This window comes from Zeugodacus cucurbitae, chromosome 3 (assembly GCF_028554725.1).
Source record: "Zeugodacus cucurbitae isolate PBARC_wt_2022May chromosome 3, idZeuCucr1.2, whole genome shotgun sequence".
Lineage (NCBI taxonomy): Eukaryota > Metazoa > Arthropoda > Insecta > Diptera > Tephritidae > Zeugodacus > Zeugodacus cucurbitae.
Window position 1 is genome coordinate 16,821,889 of NC_071668.1, and position 21,260 is coordinate 16,843,148.

General features: G+C 36.2%; 2 protein-coding genes across 4 annotated transcripts in view; both read right to left on the reverse strand.

Moving 5' to 3' along the window:
* Positions 1–8,316: 8,316 nt before the first annotated feature.
* Positions 8,317–9,582, reverse strand: LOC105217237 (kinesin-like protein GA13060). 2 transcript variants are annotated; one of them, XM_011192144.3, is made up of 4 exons: positions 9,013–9,582; positions 8,867–8,938; positions 8,584–8,766; positions 8,317–8,456 (listed from the first exon to the last, which is right to left on the reverse strand). In XM_011192144.3, exons 1-4 carry the CDS (start codon positions 9,324–9,326, stop codon positions 8,429–8,431), a joined length of 597 nt encoding a protein of 198 aa, XP_011190446.2. In that variant the 5' UTR covers positions 9,327–9,582; the 3' UTR covers positions 8,317–8,428. The 2 variants fall into 2 exon arrangements, with proteins under 2 accessions (XP_011190446.2, XP_054083204.1); XM_054227229.1 differs by lacking the exon at positions 8,867–8,938.
* A 1,660-nt stretch (positions 9,583–11,242) lies between these two features.
* The window catches only part of LOC105217238 (kinesin-like protein CG14535), a 128,794-nt gene continuing 118,776 nt past the window's right edge, over positions 11,243–21,260 (reverse strand). For both annotated transcript variants that reach the window (XM_011192145.3, XM_011192147.3), the window contains 12 exons: positions 19,830–20,004; positions 19,128–19,337; positions 18,895–18,988; positions 18,462–18,665; positions 17,493–17,687; positions 17,117–17,337; positions 16,613–16,742; positions 15,904–16,167; positions 14,302–15,781; positions 14,093–14,200; positions 13,808–13,990; positions 11,243–13,569 (listed from right to left, as the gene is read on the reverse strand). In XM_011192145.3, the coding sequence (XP_011190447.1) occupies positions 12,996–13,569; positions 13,808–13,990; positions 14,093–14,200; positions 14,302–15,781; positions 15,904–16,167; positions 16,613–16,742; positions 17,117–17,337; positions 17,493–17,687; positions 18,462–18,665; positions 18,895–18,988; positions 19,128–19,337; positions 19,830–20,004 (3,838 nt within the window). In that variant the 3' untranslated portion in view covers positions 11,243–12,995. The remainder of the gene's footprint in view (positions 13,570–13,807; positions 13,991–14,092; positions 14,201–14,301; positions 15,782–15,903; positions 16,168–16,612; positions 16,743–17,116; positions 17,338–17,492; positions 17,688–18,461; positions 18,666–18,894; positions 18,989–19,127; positions 19,338–19,829; positions 20,005–21,260) is intronic.

Below are 21,260 nucleotides of genomic sequence, written 5' to 3' on the forward strand. Positions count from 1 at the left end.
GAGCCAAACAATAGCAAACTGCAACAAACAAACAAAAAAAAACGTTTTGCGAAGTAAATAACTAAAACTGTGGGTAAATCTATATTTTACAGCTTTTTGAAAAATTTTAAGTTTAACTCGAAGTTGTTTTGTGGATTATGGTGATTTGAGTTAGAGAAGTTCCACTGTATTTAATTTTTGTAGTTAATAATACATAACTCTGTTAATAAACATTTAAACACAGCAGATATGAATTTATATAAATTCTTACTGCTACCCTAGATAAACACATACCTTCAACTTAAACCCTCACGTATAATGCCCAAAAGTCGATAAGTCGCTAATAAGTCAAAGCTATCAAGCCAAAAAGTAGATAAACAGGATGCATTGCAAATGCTGCAGACTGTCCTATGGTGAATATATATGTAAGTATGTGTATACATATGTCTGTGTGTGTTTGTGCTTCGCTGAATTATTGCGACTGTCAAATTTTATAATTAACACTTGCGGCAAAACTTTGGCGTAAACGCACCTCAATTGCCGAATCGAAGAGGGGCACAAATACCATAATAAACACAGAGGTGAGCAAATAAGTAACCATAAAGATATACATTTATATATATATACATATGTATCTAGGTGTGTGTATCTGCAACACTATATTTAACACTGTGGAAGAGACAACCGTTTGGCAGGCTATTAGGCGGTATGATAGGCAAATTGGCAGCTGGTGTCGATATCAACACCGCCATTAAGCGCACACACACACACAAACAGACAAACACATAGATATACTTACACACATCCATTTCGTGCTGTCTGCTGCTGGCGACAGGCGCATAATTCAAATGTAGAAAGGAAGAGTAGGAGCGACACCCTTTAGTGTCATATGGCAGTTGCTTGCAACAATGCCACAATTCAACGTTGCAGCGAATTATTTGCATATTTTCGACTTGTTGGTGCGAAGCGCGTGCTAAGCAATACATACATATAAACATATTTATATATATTTTGCACACTCGACTACCATTAAACCATTTTTTAGTTCTACATATGTACATATTTCCACCTAGTCACATAATTTATTGCCACAGCAACAATTTGCAATGTCCAACATACAAACAAACATTGCTTTAATTGTTGTTATTTGAACACAAAAAACAGCAAATTTTTCTTTTAAATTCGTTTTGAAAATTTTCACTCGCAATAAATGCATTGCCGCAGTCATCGAATTCGTATTCGCCATGCAGCAACAACACAATATTTGCAATTAATTGTAATGCAACCGCAAACAACAGTTGTGCACAAAAGTACAAGTACATACATACATACATATGTATAGATGTATAAATGATTGGGTGTATTGGGATGTCTATAGTCCACAATAGCAGAAGTTTTGTAAATTCGTCGATGCCATAAATATTTCAATTCGAGCTTGGCGCTCAATTCATTACGTGAACATACTCACTAACATTCCCAAATATATATGTATATGAACAAGCAAACAGTATATAATAAATTTTAACTCATCTGTATTTCATTCATTTCAAACTAGAACTGGTCTTAATACAAATATAATAAATATGATTTATTCGCTATCGACAGATTTTTTTTCCATTTTTAATCCCGTCAAGCAGTCCATCACTTATATATGGTATCATTAGTATATTGTTTTAATTAAATATCTTCCATAATGCTTGATTTGTTGATGGCACTATCGAAAAATGTATGGCTTTTATTATTTGGACTTGTTTTTCTTATGTAGAACTTCCGTCATTCTTCTTTTGTTCAATTTTTTCCAGAATAGTCATGCAATAATATAATGTTTATTTCAGACGAATGTATTGGTATTCGTATATCAGCATAGCACGTTCGGTCGAAAGAACGATTCCTCACGAAAATAGTCAAGTATTGTGAAAATCTACATGACTTGACATGACTTAGGTGACCAACTGACGTTTTCAGTACTCTTCATATGAGTGGATATGAGTCTATCATCAAAAGTTGATCCAAATTAATTGATGGTTTCTAAGTTGTTGTCACAAGAATCATTTAAGGGGCTATACCAGTGTGACACTTTCAAAAAATCGATTTTTTTACTTATCTCATTCGATAGTTTATACTTTCAAAAATATCCTATAAAAGCGGTTAGATCGTATCTTAAACAGTTTTTGAATGGCAGCGTTCTAAAGAAAAGGCTCGATCGACTTCAAATTTAAACTGAGTATTCTTGAATATATTTACTATACAATGACCTACGATATTTTTGATTGGTTCAAAATTGTCAATATGGCAGTAAAAAAACGACAATTTTTTTATCTAAAAAAAACGAAATTTTTTCAGAACTGCGCAAATTTTTTTAATTTTGATATATTTCAAAAATCGTAGGTCATTGTAAAGGAAATACCTTCAACTTTAATAACCTTTTTGATTTTTTATTTGCTACTCATTCGGTCAAAAAATATTTCAATTCAATTTCAATTTATTTCACTTCAACTTATAATATATATATTTACAGTGACTAATAATAATAAATGTTAAGAGTACAGGCGATACCTTTTTGCTTAGAAAAAATATAGCTAAAAAGATACCTTATTTTATCTTCGAAACAATCAATCACGTACCTTCTTTAAAAAAATTAACGAAAATCGTCCAATTTTTCATGGTTTACGCTGGTATAGCCTCTTAACATTAAAATTAAATTGATATTCTATAGAACCTAGAAGTCGAATGCTGTTTCCCGTAGCTTATAGGATTTACTGTAATATTGGATCTACCTTTAGTTTAAAAAAAGTATGAACAAATAATAGCTTCGAAAAATCACACGGGAACCGTGCAAGAGATCTTGTAAGTCTCTTCCTGTTCGAGTCCTTATCGTTCGTTTTGGAAGCATTATATGGACCACTACATTCATTCTCTGTAATAGGAACAAAACTTCAAATTCAAAAAGCCAAATTGTCAATTCACTACATCTAGAGTCATCGACCTGAAACCGATTTAGAAGGAAACCATTATTGTCTTATGAACTTAAACTTCGTACTTTCACGACTCTCTGTTGAAATCACTTCATATATTCCATATATGTTAAATTTATTAGATATACAGTCTGTTGATATCCATTCTACGACAATAAGTCTTGTAGGTTGTCACTATGTAATCTATTAAGAAACAGTATTTATTTCAAGAATATTCATCTTTTGATCTTAATAGAGGTGGCCCACGCGTCAAAGACATTCATATCATACACTAGAAAATATTTACAATTTTTTTCAAGTCTAATATAGATTATTGACAAAGCTTACAAACACTAGCGAAATAATAACCAGTTTTTTTTAAGAATATATACTCTAATTTATAAACTCTAATTTATCCTAGAAATTTCGATAAATAAATTTGAAATTTCTTACTACTATTATTTATTTATTATATATTTTTATAAAATGTGTAGAATTACTAAATATCTTCTAAGAATTGTTCAAATTTTAAAGCTAGAAGCCAACTATTGTACAAAAGCGTCCCTAATTACCTAACCACCACTGTATACATGCGTAAAAAACTAATAGTGCATTGCATTATATAATATATACCTACATACACCTTCTCATCTCTCTTAGCCGATGCGACACAAATTTATAGCACCCTCGAGTGCATAACTCATTGGTCCCAACCTGACTTTCCCTATCACCACACACGCTTGCTTGGTCTGTCTAGGTCTGGCTTACGCTCATTTATTCAAATTTAACATTTTGCCAGAACTTTTGTTGAATGTCCTTCAACTTCCACAACGTCAGACGAACAATAAATATATATATAATATTTACGCGTGTCATTGTGCATGCAAGTGTTTGCTTCGACGCATTTTGTTGCATAATTTATAGGCCATTGGCTTTTAAAACTTTAAAGATGAGCGAAGTTGTTTATGTTGAGAATCATAAATGTAGGGAAAATATTTTCAAACAGTTATGGAATATCTGCAGACAATTTAAAGTTCTTAATGAATGTACTATTTCGTTTTAAAAGAGTTCCTATGCTTCTACGTAGCGCATTTTTACTAGATCCCGATTCTTATATGCAAAATAGAACTACAATTGAACTTCTATAACTCAAATCACCATAATCCACAAACAAACTTCGAGTTAGAGAGACTTTCGAGTTACGGAAGGTAATATGTATTAATTTTGACTTCTATTGCCAATTCAAGAGTTCGAGTAATGGAGCTCTTCGAGTTATAGCAGTTCGAGTTATAGAAGTTCAACTATATTTCAATTATTCTTGACACTTCTCGAACGCACGGTCGTAAATCAACACCATTTGCAACTCCTCCTAAACTATTGTCCCAATTCTAAATATTAAATAACTTGCAAAATTATTAAGCGAGATGGACTATGGCAGGAAATGGTTTAACCATCTTGTGGGGAATATAGTTTATCGAATGTTTTGTGATCCAGAACGATCTAATACTCCATCTTTTGTAGTATTTTATATATTAAACTCATAAAATTAAAATTCAAATATTTTTATTAGTGTCTATTTAATTCCGTAACAAAACCCCTCAATTCTTATAAAATATATAACCTTACGTTGGCATCCCTATTTACTGTGTTTTTGTGACGAAAATTGGTATGCAATGAATATTGAAACGAAGTGTTTTGTTGTTGCTTGTTTACGAAAGAAAAATCACAACCAATTTATGATCGTATGATCTACAGTGATGTTGCTGGCATTAGCATAACTTAAAAGAATAATATATATTAATAATATTTTTTCAAACTAATTTTGCTAAAAATCTGAACTCATTTTTTTTTTCAAATATAAATTTTTGGTGAATGTTTTATTTTTATTTTTCATATGTTTATATAGTACGGCTTCTCTTGACAAAATTTTTTTTTTACCATGACTGTATTTATGCATTTTACTAGGCGTGCATAGGCAAACATATGTACATAACACACATTTTGTTCTTGGTCCGCCTGATACTAATAGTAAAGTTGCTTGCTGCTGCTCTGATAATTCTCATGTGCGCCTGGTTGATCACAAATTGCGCAGTATCAGAGAAACAACAATTCTTGATGATTTAACAAAATATTCCTTCATTGGCAACCCTATAACATTCCAGGAATTTGCAAATAGCGGCGGTGTTAGTATGTAATATTTGGAAACAATGTGAGAAGTGAAACGCAGCATTCTTTGCGAATGTATGTATGTATATGTATGTAGGTGTTACAGGTGCAACAAGTATGGTATGCAGTGAATATTGAAACCAAGTGAGTGTAACTTGTTTACACTCAAGTGAGTTGTTGCTTGTTTACGAAATAAAACTCAAAGAAAAATATTGTGCTTGCACCCGTTAAGATCGTACGATCTACAGTAGTGTTGCGTGTATTAGCATAACTTAATAGAATTTTATTTAAATAATTATGGAATTATTTTTTCATATATTTTTTTCTAAAAATCAGTACTCAAATTTCATATAAAATAATTTTTGTGTGTATTTGTTGCTATTGAAAATTGTTGTTGTTATTGTTAAATAAATTCATATTGTAAAATATTATTATTTTTATTTATTTTTTATATAATATTAAGCAATTTAAATAAATTTTTCAAAAATACTATTTTATTTATAATTTTAATTTACTTATACATTTGTAAAAAATATATGTTTACAATATAATTTATAAATTATTAACAGTCTTCTGCTAAATTATTTCCGTGAGTGTAGTTATGTGTTTTTTCAAGGCATGCATAGGTCTATACATTTTGTTCTTGCTCTGCCTGATACTAATAGAAAAGTTGCTTGCTGCTGCTCTACTAGTTTTCATATGCGCCTGCTGGTTCACAAAGTGCCCAGCATTAGAGCAACAACAATTCTCAAAGGTAAGCAGCAATATTTAAAGAAACGTTTATGTGTATGGCAACCCTACAAACATCCAGGAATGTGCAAATAACGGCGGTGTTAATATGTATATTTGGAAACAATGTAAGAAGTGAAACGAAGCTTTTCTTGTTGGCTGAGTAATAGTCATTGAATATGTGAAGTAAAGGACTGTGGTTACCTGCTGCACATACAGAAGTGACTTGCAAGCGCCTGGTAGATGCTGGTAGATAGCGAGCGAAATTTTTCACAATTTTATTTGACGAAGAAGAAAATGATGGTGCATTTTTGGTGTATTTTTATAATTCTAATTTTAATAATTGTAATAATCATAAGTGAAGTGTTATTTGAAGTCTATGAAATAAATTTTATGAAATAATTAATAATATTCTTAAATTACAAACGTTGTATATTTTGATAATAAACATTATTTCTTTTCTCTTTTATTTGCCGAAAAAGTATTATTTATTTTTTAATAAATATAATTTTTAATATGATAAAAATTATTATATCAAATATTTTAATAAAAAATAAATGTTAATAAATAATTACAAATATTAATAATATTTATAAATTACTTTATATATTTTAATGTAATAATGAGTTTAGTTTGTAAAATTATTGTAAATAAATATAATAAAAATTTTAATAAATTATTTAAATATACATTTTGATAGTTTATTAAAAAAAATCAACAACAATTTTCTAGTACATATTTTATATAATATTTTTTATAATTTAATAATAAACTATTTTTCTATAAATTTAAATTGAAAATTGTTTCACTTAAAAATAATAATTTTTATGCCGTCTAAATATAATACATAATTTTTTTAAATTGCATATTACAACTTGGCAACCCTATTTACGTATATTATATATGTAGAATGGTATGTATATATTCAACTGACGTCCTTATTTGTTAGTGCATTAAGAAACAGCGGGATAAGTGAAACGCTTTGTTGCTGGAGATCAGCAATAAGCAACAAAAATCACTGCCTACTACACCACGCAGTCTGCTACATACGCTTATTGTAATTGCCAGGTGTTTTGGATATGAAGAAGAAAATGATGCAACAACATTTTATTTATTCTATTGAAATTCGATGTTTATTAATCTCTGCATAAATTCTATTATGATCGCCTGATATTTCTATAACTGCCTATAAATTGAAGTTTTGTATTGATAAATTTATTTTAAGTAAAGTTGCTTGCACCTCCTTTGTATGTACATGTGCGTCTGGCTTTTTATTGGGTCATTCCAAAAATCCACCGTGTCAATCAAAATTGGCACATTTGCTGTACTTGGCAATCCTGCAAACTTCCATGAATTTGTAGTATGTATGCATATGCATTTGTATATATTTGGAAACAAAGTGGCAATTGAAACACGAAATGAAGTAGTTGTTGTTGGACTGGCAAAAAGTGCAGTGCTGCCGCGGCCGCCTGCTACTGTGGGTAGCCTACTGTATGCTTATGAGCGCCTGGTGAAATTTATGAAAACGCCAAATTGGCAAAAATCGTCGTCACGCACACACTCACTTACATATTTGAGTGGTTTGTGTCTTTGCTAAATTTATGATTGTTGCAGCTTTCTTTGCATTTTTCGCATATTTAATAAATTTTGTTGAATTTTTTTTAATAAAATAATTAAAAATAAATATTTTGTAATAAAATCTTAAATTTTTATTTTTTTATTTAGTTTCATGTGAAGATTTTACAATACTTTTTAAAATTATAATCGTGTAATACTTATTAAAACTGTAATACTTACTTATTATAATATCTTTTTGAATAAAAATAAATTATCCAATAATAAAGTAACAACAACAATTTGTTCAGTTTAAAAAAGTTTTTATTTGTTATTTATTTCCACAGTTCGCTCTTTTAGTTTGTGACAATAGTTATTTCGTTAGTATAATTCTTTTTAGCAGAATTTCTTGCTTCTTTAATAATAAATTTCAATTACATATTTTCAATAAAAATTACCATCAAAAAACAATCAGTCGCCGTTTCTATTGCCACATAAAAACATTGGCTTTAGTTATTTCGAACAAAAAAATAAATAAACACTAATATAATATTATTTATATTAAAGTAAAAATTTGGTATGCTTTCGTGTTATTGTTTCTAATAACGGAGCGCAATGTTTCTTGGTGAATATGTGCATGTGACGTAAAGCTGGTCTCATAACTATCTATCGCTGTCGCCACGCTACGGTAACCGCTCTCAGCGCGTCTTGAAATCCCGGTATGCTTGGACGTGCGTGGTGTAGACGAATCGTGTCCACTATCGTAAGCCCCACAGGAGGTATTCAATGGCAACAATGGTAATTTGTGAAGACGTGGGCACGGTGGCGCCACCGACGCCGGGTAGATGCCCCTTCTCCAGTGAAGATCGTTTCGAGGGTGAGAGTAACGCGGATTTTTCGTCAACTTCGCAGATGTCTTCATGTTCCAGCACGTAAGGTTTCTCAACATTTGGCAAATTCGGATCGGAAGCACCGTCGGGATGACGCAGCGAAGCATACTGTTCCATGCCAGCGATTTGAATTATGCCAGTTTTCTTCACAAAAAATCAATACAGGACAAACAGAAATGTAGTCCTGGATACAGAGGAGGTAAAAATAGAACATGAAATATATTTTGGTAAAGGATAGTATTTGCTATTAGGATGAGATAAATCTTAAATCTAAAGAAATGAATAAGAATCAGCAGCTTTCAAAAACTCACCTCGGAATTGGTGGCCTATATGGCGGTTCGCTACACACACTACCCAGTCCAGTGATAAAGCGATAGGCAGGTTCACTATACACACTACCGGCATCGCAGCTGCGGAAGACTGGCGTTACTTCGGCCATGGCCAGCTGTGAGGTGAAGATCTCATATAAACGCGCTAATTGATCGAATTGGTTCCTAAAACAAAAATACAATGCCTACGTATAAGGTAATGTCTACAAAACATAAGTTACTAAAAAGCAAGAAAGGAAGATTCAAATGCTCTAACGGAACCTACCTCGCTAAACGCATCGCCGGCCATGTTGAAGCTCGACACAATGGACATATTGTCAACATGACTAAGTGCGGCCTGTGGATACACATTAGTTTAAATGTTAAACAACAGCCTCTGCACGGCCGCTAATAGCGTTCGCCACAACTCACCTGTCCATTGTGCGCGCTATCTCCTCCTTGCTCACTTGCAGTCCACAATCGGACATGCCCATGCTGTGTTGCGAGAAATGATGCAAAGATTGCCACGAGGGCGCATTTTGTTGAAACTCCTCGTGACGTCGTAATTCCTGTTGCTGTTCGCGTTGTTGGTAGATCGATTCACGCGAACCTAGTGGCTCGATGAGCCGTAGCGCCGGGGGCACCTCCGATGAACCACTGTCTTGGTCCTCATCACAATCTGCTTGCAGATCGCTATGTTGTGCCATAACCGGTGTGCGAGGGCGTCCAAGGTAAATAAGCCTCATCTTTTGCTGTGTAAGTCCAAGCGAACCAGTGGCGCTGGACTGTCATTGATGGCACCTTCGAACTGCGTATCTCCGCGTGCGGTGAAGCGCTCGTTGTGCTCACTGTGCAAAGACCCATTGCAATGACTTGCGCCACTTCAGCTTCGCTGGCGCACAACATAAGGAACAGCGGGACAAGTGAAACGCTTTGTTGCTGGAGATCAGCAGTAAGCAACATGCAAAAATCACTACCTACTACACCACACAGCCTGCTACATACGATTATGAGCGCCTGGTATTTTGGTGATTGCCAGGTGTTTTTGATAGAATTAAAATAATACTGCGTGCTCATGGTCGAGTGGGGAATAGCTACTGAAATTCTTTTTATTATTAGAATCAATTATCTAATTGAATAAAAATAATTATTTTTAATTTAAAATAAAAATGCTGCAATTTTTATTTATAAATATATTTTAGAATTTGGGCAACCCTTACTTTCGACAAGATTGCATATATATATGTATATGCGTTTGTATATATTTAGAAACAGAATGGAAAGTGAAACACAAAATGAATCGAAATTGTCCACATTTGCTGCACTTGGCAATCCTTCAACCTTCCAGGAATTTGCAGTATGTATGTATATGCGTTTGTATATATAGAGAAACAGAGTGATAAGTGGAACACGAGTTGTTGTTGCTTTGGTATATCGCTGCAGTCTACCACGCGATCGCCGCCTGCTGCTGCGGGCAGCCTTCTGTATGATTATGAGTGCCTGGTAGAATTTATGAAAACGCCAAATTGGCAAAAATCGTCGTCACGCACACACACATATACACATTGGAGTGGTTTGTGTCTTTGCTAAATTTATGATTGTTGCTGCTTTCTTTGCATTTTTTGATTTTTCGCATATTTAGGGAATTTTGATGAAATATTTTAATAAAATAATTTAAACTAAATATTTTTTAAATAAAATTTTAAATTTTCATTTCGTTTTATTTAATTTCATGTGAGGATGCTACTTTACTTACTATTACATATAATTATAATCGTTTAATTCTTACTCATTTCAATAATATCTTTTGGAATAAAAATAAATTATCCATTAATAAAAAAGTAACAACAACAATTTTTTTTGTTTAAAAAAGTTTTTTTGTTATTTTATTTCCACAGTTCGCTCTCTTAGTTTGTGACAATAGTTATTTCGTTAGTATATTGTTTTTTAGCAAAATTTCTTGCTTTTTTAATAATAAATTTCAATTATTTATTATTTCAAATAATTAATATTATTATTATTATAAATTTATTTACATACATGCATATGTACGGGTATTTAATACAATATTTATTTATAGTTGATAAGATAAACAATAAAATATGTATGTATGTGTGTGTGTTTTATTAAACTTATTTATGGATAAAATACAAAAAAAATTAAAATTAAAAAATAATATTAATTTGGAATTAAAAAAATTTTTCTTTTAAGGTTTTGCCAAAATTTTCCAGTGTTTTCTGAATAAAATTAGAAAAATTTAATTCTTTTTTAAATTTTTTTAATTTTCAATTTTTTTAAGGTATTAGCAAAAAGCTCCAGTAAAAGATAAAAGTAGCTCAGGAATATTCTAAATAAAAATATCTCAGCGCTATATTTTTGTATATTTTTTTGAGGTTAGAATTGAATTCTTTAAATCAAATTTTGAAAAAATTTTGAAAATTTTCGCCTTTACACACACATACATTTACACCGATTTGCTTGCATATATTATTTATGTATATTTTATTTATATAATTTTTATGCCTTTTTTATTGGTTTTTTATGCATTCTTGTAAGTTTTGTAATAAATTTTATTTATTATAATAATAATAGCAATTATATTATATATGTATATATCTAATATTTATATGTATGTATGCATGTAGTTAATATATATTATATATGTATATATCGAATATTACATAAATGCATTTACTTATATACCTTCTCATTTCATTAAGTTACATACATTGTATATTCATATATTCATATATCAGTTGAGTTAGTTTCGGATAAACATTTCAAAATTTTAACATAGTTTAAATAGGCAAAACTGGCAACAAAATTTCTATTTAGTACTTAATATTTATAGTTTGTAGCTTTCTTCTTCGATTTACGCTTTTCATTCTTACTAACAAAAAGCACTCGTTTACACTTAAATTTAGCTAAATGTATTAACAATTTTAAATAAGAAACTTTTTTTATTTAAGATTGTATTCTATTTACTGGGCTTTGTTGTTGTTGTTGCTGTTGAGGAGTTAGCAAATTTAACTAGACACTAGTTAAAAATCAAGAGGTTTGCATATGCGATTCAGAAGTGTTAAACATTAAAAAAAATAATAAAAGCTCCCAAAAAGCTTTTTTCATTAAATACAGTTTCTTTCTTAAATGCGTATTTAGGTTAGGCAGCAAACGAAAATGCAACAGTTGAAAATTATAGATTTCTCTAATTACATATTTTTACAGTAGCGCGACAGTTAGGCAAGAGCTTTAGAAGCAGACGAGTGGGTTATGTGTAAGCTGTACAAAATATTTTACAATTTCAAGTTGAGGGAGTTGATAGCGTATATTTGAAAAGCTTTCGTGGTTTTAGGTTCACTTTGCAATGTCGAAAGCTTTCACTTCAAATAAAATAGAGCTTGCACTGAAAAGTAAAGCCATAGAGATGTTCATATTAAAAAATTTATGTACAAATTAAGCTTTTGTAGCAAAAAATATTTTCACGGTGAAAGCTTTGAGGTCGACTGGATGATTTTGAAGTTTTTAAATAAGCAGTTGTATGTAGAGGTATAACAGAATAATTTCTGGATCGTGTTTAAGATGGTTAAAAAATTGTATACAAAAATAAGCTTTTGTAGCAAAATATATTTTAAAGATGAAAGCTTTGTGGGCGACTGTATGATTTTGAAGTTTATAAATAAGTAGTTGTATATAGGGTGATATCAGAATGATTACTGAATGTAAAATATTACACGAAAGCTTTTAGGGTAAACTTTTTTGGCAAAGCTTTCATTGCTAGCTTTAACGAATTTAAGAATCCACGAACACTTTTTATATTTTAAGGTTGAAAAGTATGTTTTAATAACTCAAAAACGCTTTCACTGCTTATAGTACAAATTCATCTATCTTTTTCACAAAATTTCAATGAAGCTTTCATGTTGTTTGAAAAGCTTTCACTGTAAGACATATTATACAATAGTTTGTAAAACAGTTAGCTTATATGTATGAAATGTAAGCTTTCACTTTATGAAGCTTTCACATGAATTCTGTATGGTTTTGAGTTCTTTTTTGTTTTTGGTTTTCACTAAATACTTTTAAGCTAAAAATCTTATTTTTTTTTCATTTGTATGTTCAATAAAAATTTCCATTAAAAAACAATCAGTCGCCGTTTCAACTGCCACATAAAAACATTGGCTTTAGTTACTTCGAATAAAAAGAAATAAACACTAATGTAATATTATTTATGTTAAAGTAAAAATTTGGCATGCTTTCGTGTTATTGTTTCTAATAACGGCGCGCAAATGTTTCTTGGTGGGTTTGCCGCACTTATTTACTAATTCTGCTCCGTACCACAGCTACTCGCTACCACAATAATTGTTTTAAATTTACCTTCGTTATAAATTCGAGTTCCGCTCTCTCTTCACTCACTGCACTCTTCAAAAGTCGCTTATCTCGCCTTCAGTCTCTGGATAGGTGCACGTGAAGGGATTCATCAGCCAATTGCACAGGCCCTTATCCTGTCGCTTCTTCTTCACCATTGTTATGCGATTGTGGTGCTCTTTGGAGAGTCCCGACGTAAAGCTGCTCTCATCACTATCTCTCGCCGTCGCCACGCTATGGTAACCGCTCTCAGCGCGTCTTGATATCCCGGAATGCTTGGACGTGCGTGGTGTAGACGAATCATGGCCACTATCGTAAGCCTCACAGGAGGTATTCAATGGCAACAATGGTAATTGGGTTTGTGAAGACGTGGGCACAGTGGCGCCACCGACGCCGGGTAGATGCTCTTTCTCCAGTGAAGGTCGTTTCGAGGGTGAGAGTAACGCGGATTTTTCGTCAACTTCGCAGATGTCTTCATGTTCCAGCACGAAAGGTTTCTCAACTTTTGGCAAATTCGGATCGGAAGCACCGTCGGGATGACGCAGCGAAGCATATTGTTCCATGCCAGCGATTTGCATGATGCCATTCAGGCTGGGCAAACTGCCTTGGCTGGGACTACGCGAAGGTTGTCTGGAAGATGGAAAATGATGGAATAGACACAATAATATTAGAAAAGTGTAAAAGTTGAGATGGGCCGATAGATATAGAGATCTACTCAGTAAAAACAACACATAAAAGGACAAACAGATAGGCAGTCTTTGGTACCGTGTATGGGGAACTATAACTTAAGTCCTCAGAAAGAAGAAAGCGATAGTTATAAATCTTAAATCTAACGAAATGTATAACCTACTGGTTATCAAAAACTCACCTCGGACTTGGTGGTCTATATGGCGGTTCGCTACAAACACTACCCGGTCCGGTGTTGAAACGATAGGCAGGTTCACTGTACACACTACCGACATCGCAGCTGCGGAAGACTGGCGTTACTTCGGCCATGGCCAGCTGTGAGGTGAAGATCTCACGTAAACGCGCTAATTGATCGAATTGGTTCCTAAAAAAACAAGACAAATGGGTACATGTAATGACTGTTTGCAAAGAATGAGCTTAAAAAAACAAGAAAGGAAGGAGACATAAATGCTCTAACTGAACCTACCTCGTTCTTTCACCCATCGCACAATCGCTAAACGCATCGCCGGCCATGTTGAAGCTCGACACAATGGACATATTGTCAACATGACTAAGTGCTGCCAGTGGATGCTCACTATATAGAGGAGAAAAGAGAAAGCAAAGAGGGAGAAAAGTTAGTTTAAATGTTAAACAACAGCCTCTGCACGACCGCTAATAGCGTTCGCCACAACTCACCCGCCCATTGTGCGCGCTATCTCCTCCTCGGTCACTTGCAGTCCACAATCGGACATGCCCATGCTGTGTTGCGAGAAATGATGTGAAGATTGCCGCGAGGGCGTATTTTGTTGCAACTCCTCGTGACGTCGTAATTCCTGTTGCTGTTCGCGTTGTTGCTGTTGTTGGTAGAGCGATTCGCGTGACACATGTCGCGACAGTATGCGATGCAGACTTTCGTGTGAAATTTCACGCGAACCTAACGGCTCGATGAGCGGTAGTGCCGGCGGCACCTCCGATGGACCACTGTCTTGGTCCTCATCACAATCCGCTTGACGATCGCTATGTTGACCACCCACACCGACGCCATGTTCCGATGTCGCGCCAGCGCCATGAGTGTAGACTTGCTGTGAAATGGTGCCATAACCGGTGTGCGAGTGCGTCGAATGTAAATCAGTCTCATCTTTTGTTGTTTGCTGTGTAAGCCCGAGCGAACCGGTGGCGCTGGACTGTCGTTGATGGTACAGCGCCTTCGAACCGCGTATCTCCGCGGGCGCTGAAGCATTCGTTGTGCTCACAGCTGTGGAAAGACCCATTGCAATGGCCTGCGCCAACTCAGCTTCGCTGGCGCACAACATAAACTGTTGGTCAATGGGTAGCGAGTGTTGTTGCTGCAATTGCGGTTGCTGTAGGCTGTGTTGTTGATGTTGCAATTGTCTTGTGCTCGTCGCGTACAAATCCTCCGGTGCATCGAGTGATTTCTGTTTCAGCTGTGACATGTGGTATGTAATATTGCGCAGATGCTGTGCCTGTTGGTCGCGATGTGCCGCATTGCCGGCGCCGCCATGTGTAGGCGATGAGGCCGCCGATGTGGTTTGGAAGACCTGCGATGTCTGATTCTCTACCCATTGTCGTATCATCGACTTCTTGTGCGAATCCATGAAGCCGTAGCCTTGCACTTGTGACGGCGCTGTAGGTAGATTGCCGGCGGTTAGTGAACGTGCAGACTGTGACTTTGGACCATCTATCCAAGTCTCACATTGTTTCACATGATTCACCTCACGCATCAAGTGACGCGCTTCGGCCACTTTGGCGCGCGATACACGCGGCCCATCAATCCATTGTTCCTCGCTTATTTTGCGCATTGGACTGCCGGGACAGTCGAGCGCATCAGCGGCAGCGGCGACACTAGCGCCACCTCCAACACCGGGTCGTCGCAAAGGCGAACCTTTGGGCGATGGTACATTCGAACCCTTCGAGCACATCATACCAGCCATGCTCGGGTGACGCAAACTGCCCGCAACTATTTTCGGAGAGGAGGCTGAATGCGTAAGCGACTTCGTGCTGTGCACGGGTGAAAAGAACTGTTGCTGTTGTTCAACGTTCGCAGTAGCCGCTTGAGGCGTCTGTTGTTGTTGCTGCGCTGGTGTGGGACTGTTGACGTGGCCACGTTTCAGACTGCCATTGCGACTGGACGCATTAATGGTGGGACTTTGTGGAACTGCAAAGTAGTAGAAGAACAAAAAATATGTGAAATTCATGAAAGTGTTTATGTCTTCTAAGTAAAAAATAAGAATAAGTTTATATGAAATATGGTTGCCTTAATATGTCATCCTCACTCACCTTTCTGTGCCGCCGTTTTCTTTAGTGTACCCGCTGCACCACTTTTCGCTGGTGACTGTTGTTGTTTCTCTAAGCCACTACCCTTTAGCGCTTTGCTCATCACACAACGATTATCGCCACTGCTGAGCGAGGGCAAATAAACTGGCGGATGCTCGCCATCCGTGGCATCATCGCTCGGACCCATGTAGATTACAGTATCGGCAGATAACTCGGAGCTGGAAGGATCTGCACCAGATCCGGCCGAAGAGCCAGTCGATTGATGACCTAAATGAGAAGAAATTGATGTTGGTTAGGAAATGTGGTGCTCAATAGGGGGACAGGGACTCGTTAATTTGTAATCTTTATTGAAATTGGCCCGTTGTAGTTAGCTTACGGATTTGTTTTTCGGATAGTTTTGCTTCGACATTTTGATTATTAGACTCGGTACTCGCGGTAAATTCCAAAAGAAACTGCTTCCTAAAACTTTCGTCTAATTCCGTTATCACGACGGTCCATTCTGACACTAGTTTCCAGAAAAAAGGAAATTCCGAAGACGCATTTCAGTCGATTAACAGGTCAATAACCACATTGGACTGGACAGCATTCCTCAAAATATATCCGAGGTATGTTTTTCGACTCTACCACAACTGCCACAGCTTTCAAATACCTCCCCGAACCGATTAAATGCCCATCCTACAAATGTAATTCAATACTGTGCTCTACGACTTACCTCCATTAACGCCCGCCGCCAATCCTCCCACACCGGTCTTGTCGCTTGGCATCGGAAAACGGTGTTTACGTCTACGCATACGATGTATGCGTGAGGCCAATTGTATCGTTGTCAAAGCATCCGTATGCGACTGTGTGAGGAAGAAAAGAGCAAAACAACAACAACATTAGTGGAGGAAGCAATGCAAATTGAAAGTCATTTGTCATTCTCATTGTGACACAAAATGAATGGCGCCGCAACGAAGTCGAGTGTGATTTTATGAATGTGCAATAAATTGACCAACCACTCAGTCAGTCAGTTAGCCAGCATAAGTCGGCACTTTCATTATGAAATTGTTGTGCAATTAAGCAGCTCAATACAGGAGCTGGAGCTGGAGTTGGTACTCAGTTGGCACCGTTTAAGAGCATACCAATTACACACTACAACATCATCGAACCCATTATTACACATTCACGGCCACACCGACACTCCGACACCTCGACACACCATGCGTCCAACACTCACCTGTGTGTGCATCACGTGCGCCATTATGGCGACATGACACGTCAACGGCGCCAGACAATCTTTCAGCAACGGCGTCAATGGATGGTCCTTATTCGGCGGATGCCGTTGTCCACTCAATATCGCCAACAGTATGTTGCCAATGCCGGAGAGTGGCAGTCCCCCATTGCGGTTGGCACAACCACCCAAATCGATGAGATGCAAACGACTGCGTCCGCCGGCCACTGTGCGTGTGAATTCGAATGAAAATAAGTGCATTAAAATTTTAGCACGCTACAAGTCTACGTTGCATTATTGGAATTCCAATTATTTCGCAGTCGCTGGGACTACTACATACTACATACTATATTGTGTACAAAGAAGTAATGCATGCACTTACCGCCGCCTTTGCGCGACAAACTGTACTGGTAGACGTGCAGTGTGAATATCATGGCCGGCTCCAGGCCGCCTTGTGGTCGTCCGGCGAGTGCGGCGTCTAGGAACAATGCGGCACGTTCGGCGGTGGGCGCTCGCAATTCGGTGGGTCCGCCAAGGAAGTCATCACGTAAATACACGCCCGGAGAGTCGTCGGATTCTGTGTGTTGCAAAGCCATTTTGAAGGGTATGGAAAGAAAGAAAGAAGAAAGAGTTGTCGAAAAATATATAGAGATTAATGGTGGTTTAAAGAGTTGAAAAGAAGTCAATCAAGTTGGAGGGAATAAAACTCCGAATTTTGAACCTTTTTTAAGCATGGTCTTATTTCTACGTTTTCTGGAAAATAAATACTTTTGATATGTGCGATGAAGTATTGATTATTTAACCATTTTTATTAAATTAAAGGTGGAGTACTGGATCTTATAACACCACTTTAAAGGCGAAGTTCTCATCCAAACAGTGCCAAATATGAAGACCTCCAATGTCTATCTTTCCTAAAATAGCCTCTAAGCAGGGACTTTACTTCGAGACCTCTGTTATAACATGAAGAACTGTATCTATAATCATTTTAAAGGCTGAAAAAATAGATAAGAACACCCTTATATCATAAGTACCCATTCAGTGTCTTCATTTCAAAGATGGACAAAAATCAACGCAATATGAGTCATCTCGTGCTCGTGTCCCTCAGACGAGAACTGCGAGATCGCTTATATTATGTTATCAATCTCATCGGATCAATGATAATATATAGGGAGACATTCTACATAGCAATTTCGACCACTTTATTGAGCTCATAAGATCTTAAAGAATTCTTCGAAACACCTTCGACTCTACTATATAGATTATATATAGACTATATAGAAAATATTCCAGATTAGACTTCTTACCAGAAGAATACTACTAATTTCTCCATACTCACTACTCAACCACTCACCAGTCGCATGCGCCGCCAACAAATCCTTCGAACTCGAGTCCGGTTTCGTAGCGCTGACACCCAGCGCACTGACACGCACCGAAAAGCGCGCGCCACTCTTCTGACGCCGCTCATTAATGCCCTTGTACAGCCACGAAATGGCGCAAGGAATAGCACCTAATTCAGTGGGCGGATTGACGCCACCCAACATGGTTTTCGGTTGACCTATGCAACGAAGAAAAAAACACACAAAATAATGGATACAAAAAGAGAAACAAAAGGCAAAAGAGACAATGAAACATAATGGCGTAAGGCAAAACAGAAAACAAAAAAAAAAAATGTGAGCAAGAAAAATGTGCGATAAGCGTGTTGAGATTACGATTAATCTAGAATTTATTGCACATTTCCCCTGAGCGAGCAGCGAAAATAAGATTAAGTAGTGTCGGAAACTTACCGGAATTCGGATAACCAATCGTGAGTAGACAACCGTCTGAACCTTCCAATACGGCGGGTATCACCTCAGACAAAGCGGAAGCACAGATATCGGACTGTAAACGACAGACGAGAAACGAAGAAAGGCGAACGCATGAGTAAAGTGAAGAGAAAGTTTTAAATAATGACTTGCCGCTTGATAAATAGCGACTTTAAGAACTTGCACGCTGATAATTGTGCGCCGTCGCTACTCACCTGTTGATCCTCCGCCGTGAAGAGGCTATCGAAGGCGAACATTTTCGGCGCGGCGACCATGGGACCGCGCTCCTGCGACGTCGAGGCCGCCACAGCGCTCGCTGCCGACGGATCTGTCAACGTCACTTGACGTTTCTTCTTATCGACCGCCATGAAATGCGGGTGTTCCGTGTCCGTGTGTGCGTCCGAGACACGCAACATAACCTTAACCTGCAAATAAGGATGGAAAAAATTCAAGTGCAAATGCAAAATAAATAAAAATGAAACGGAAAAATAAATTATGTGTGCAAAAACACAGGCTTGTAGTGAGTTTATTATGAGTAATGTCGCATATTTATGCTTTATAGTATATAGAGAACCACCACTTATGACTGGCAACACTTTGTTTGCAACATATAGTAACTCAAACAGTAGCGTCGCCGATTGTGATCTTAATTGCTGCGAATTGTAATTTAAATTAGATTTATGATTTAACTTCACAATGGTGGCAGGCGCTGCACCGCCAACTCGCGACTTTTGTTGACAGACCGATATTATAAGCGGTAAATCGCAGACGGTAATTGGATCGCGTTTTTATGGCACACGTCATGCAATAGCCGACTTTGTTATGCTCATACTTAACTATTTATAGGCGGCAACATACTTATGTACTTACGTCTATGCTTAAGTACTTGAGTTTAGATATGCTTTGCTTGTACTCACCTTGCCGATGCCGTAGTTTTCCTTGTTCGCAAGTCGACGCGCCAGTCCTGGTGGCATGGGCGGTGGCGCTCGTTGTAGCGCCCCACAGAAACCACCATTTCGCGCGCTGGCGTTTGGCAGTTCGGCGGTGCGACTCTTCGTCGAATTGTGAGTTTGTGCAAGTTTTTGTGCGGCTCTGGAAAAGAGAGAAATACAGATACAGAGCGATTAGTTGGTGAAATCAATATATTAAATTGTAATAATTAGCTTTAAGTTTAGGTGACTCTTGTAAGAGAATCCAGCACTTATTGATGTACATTTTGATTAAGAAAGCAGACAAAGGAAATCCAAAATTTCATGTTTTAATATAAATATCTATATAAACAACTATTTAGTCTTTTAATATCCCCACCTGTGCCCTCCAAACTCAACACAAGCTTTATTAATTTCCTACTATTTGCCTGTCTGGCTGTTGGAAAATAATTTCTAAGTCCACACAACTTTTCCTAGTCTTCATTGTGAAATACGAACGTGTGTGTATCTCTGCCGGTAGAAATCCCCAAAAGTGTTGCCTTCAGCCGTACAACACCGTTAGTTACGGGTGAAATGAACTGTGTCTAACCAAAATAAACAGAAGAGAAAAAAATCCCCAAACACAATTATGATTCCCCAACATAATAACCGTATTAGACATGATGTTAATGACATTAATTAACACACAACATTAATACACGGAATGAAACCTTTTTAGCAGAGTAGGCAAAGCATTGACTTTAGTAGGTGAGTGTGAGGTCATATGTGTGTCTAGTACAGCATCAACTTTGGAAAGGTATTCAGCTATGTTATAAAAGCGAAAGAGAGTGGAAAGGTATTCTTATGTATATTTAGTATTACTATTATATATATGGTAACTTAGAGCATATATAGACATTTACCCATTACTTCCAATTAAGGCTTTTGAATATAGTTGTTATATTTTCTTATCATAAGAATCCAAAAAGTTTTTCTTGTATGAAGGATATACATATATAATATATATATCGTCCCCTCAATATAACAATAGCGTATAATTTTTTTTGGGGTTTTGAGAAAATCGAGTTTAAAGTTTTTGTCAAATCAGAAATGAAGGAAATTTTTGAACATGAAATTATACACCATTTTTTCCAATGACATTTTGCCTCACTTTGTGGAAGTAGAATTTGACGAAATTTTGACCAGACATAGAATCAATGATGGAGATTCTAAATATGCAATAAAAAAATCCGAAGGTACTAAACAGTATTTACTCTATTAGGTCTACAACTTTGCTTCCGCCGTTTGCCAATAGATGTCTCTAGAGTAAAGCACCGGTCGATGAAATCGATTAAATAGTTTTATGTCGCTCTTTGACATTTGTGTCAACATTTACTCAACAAAATATTTGTAGTGATCTGTTTGCATCCCAAACTTATT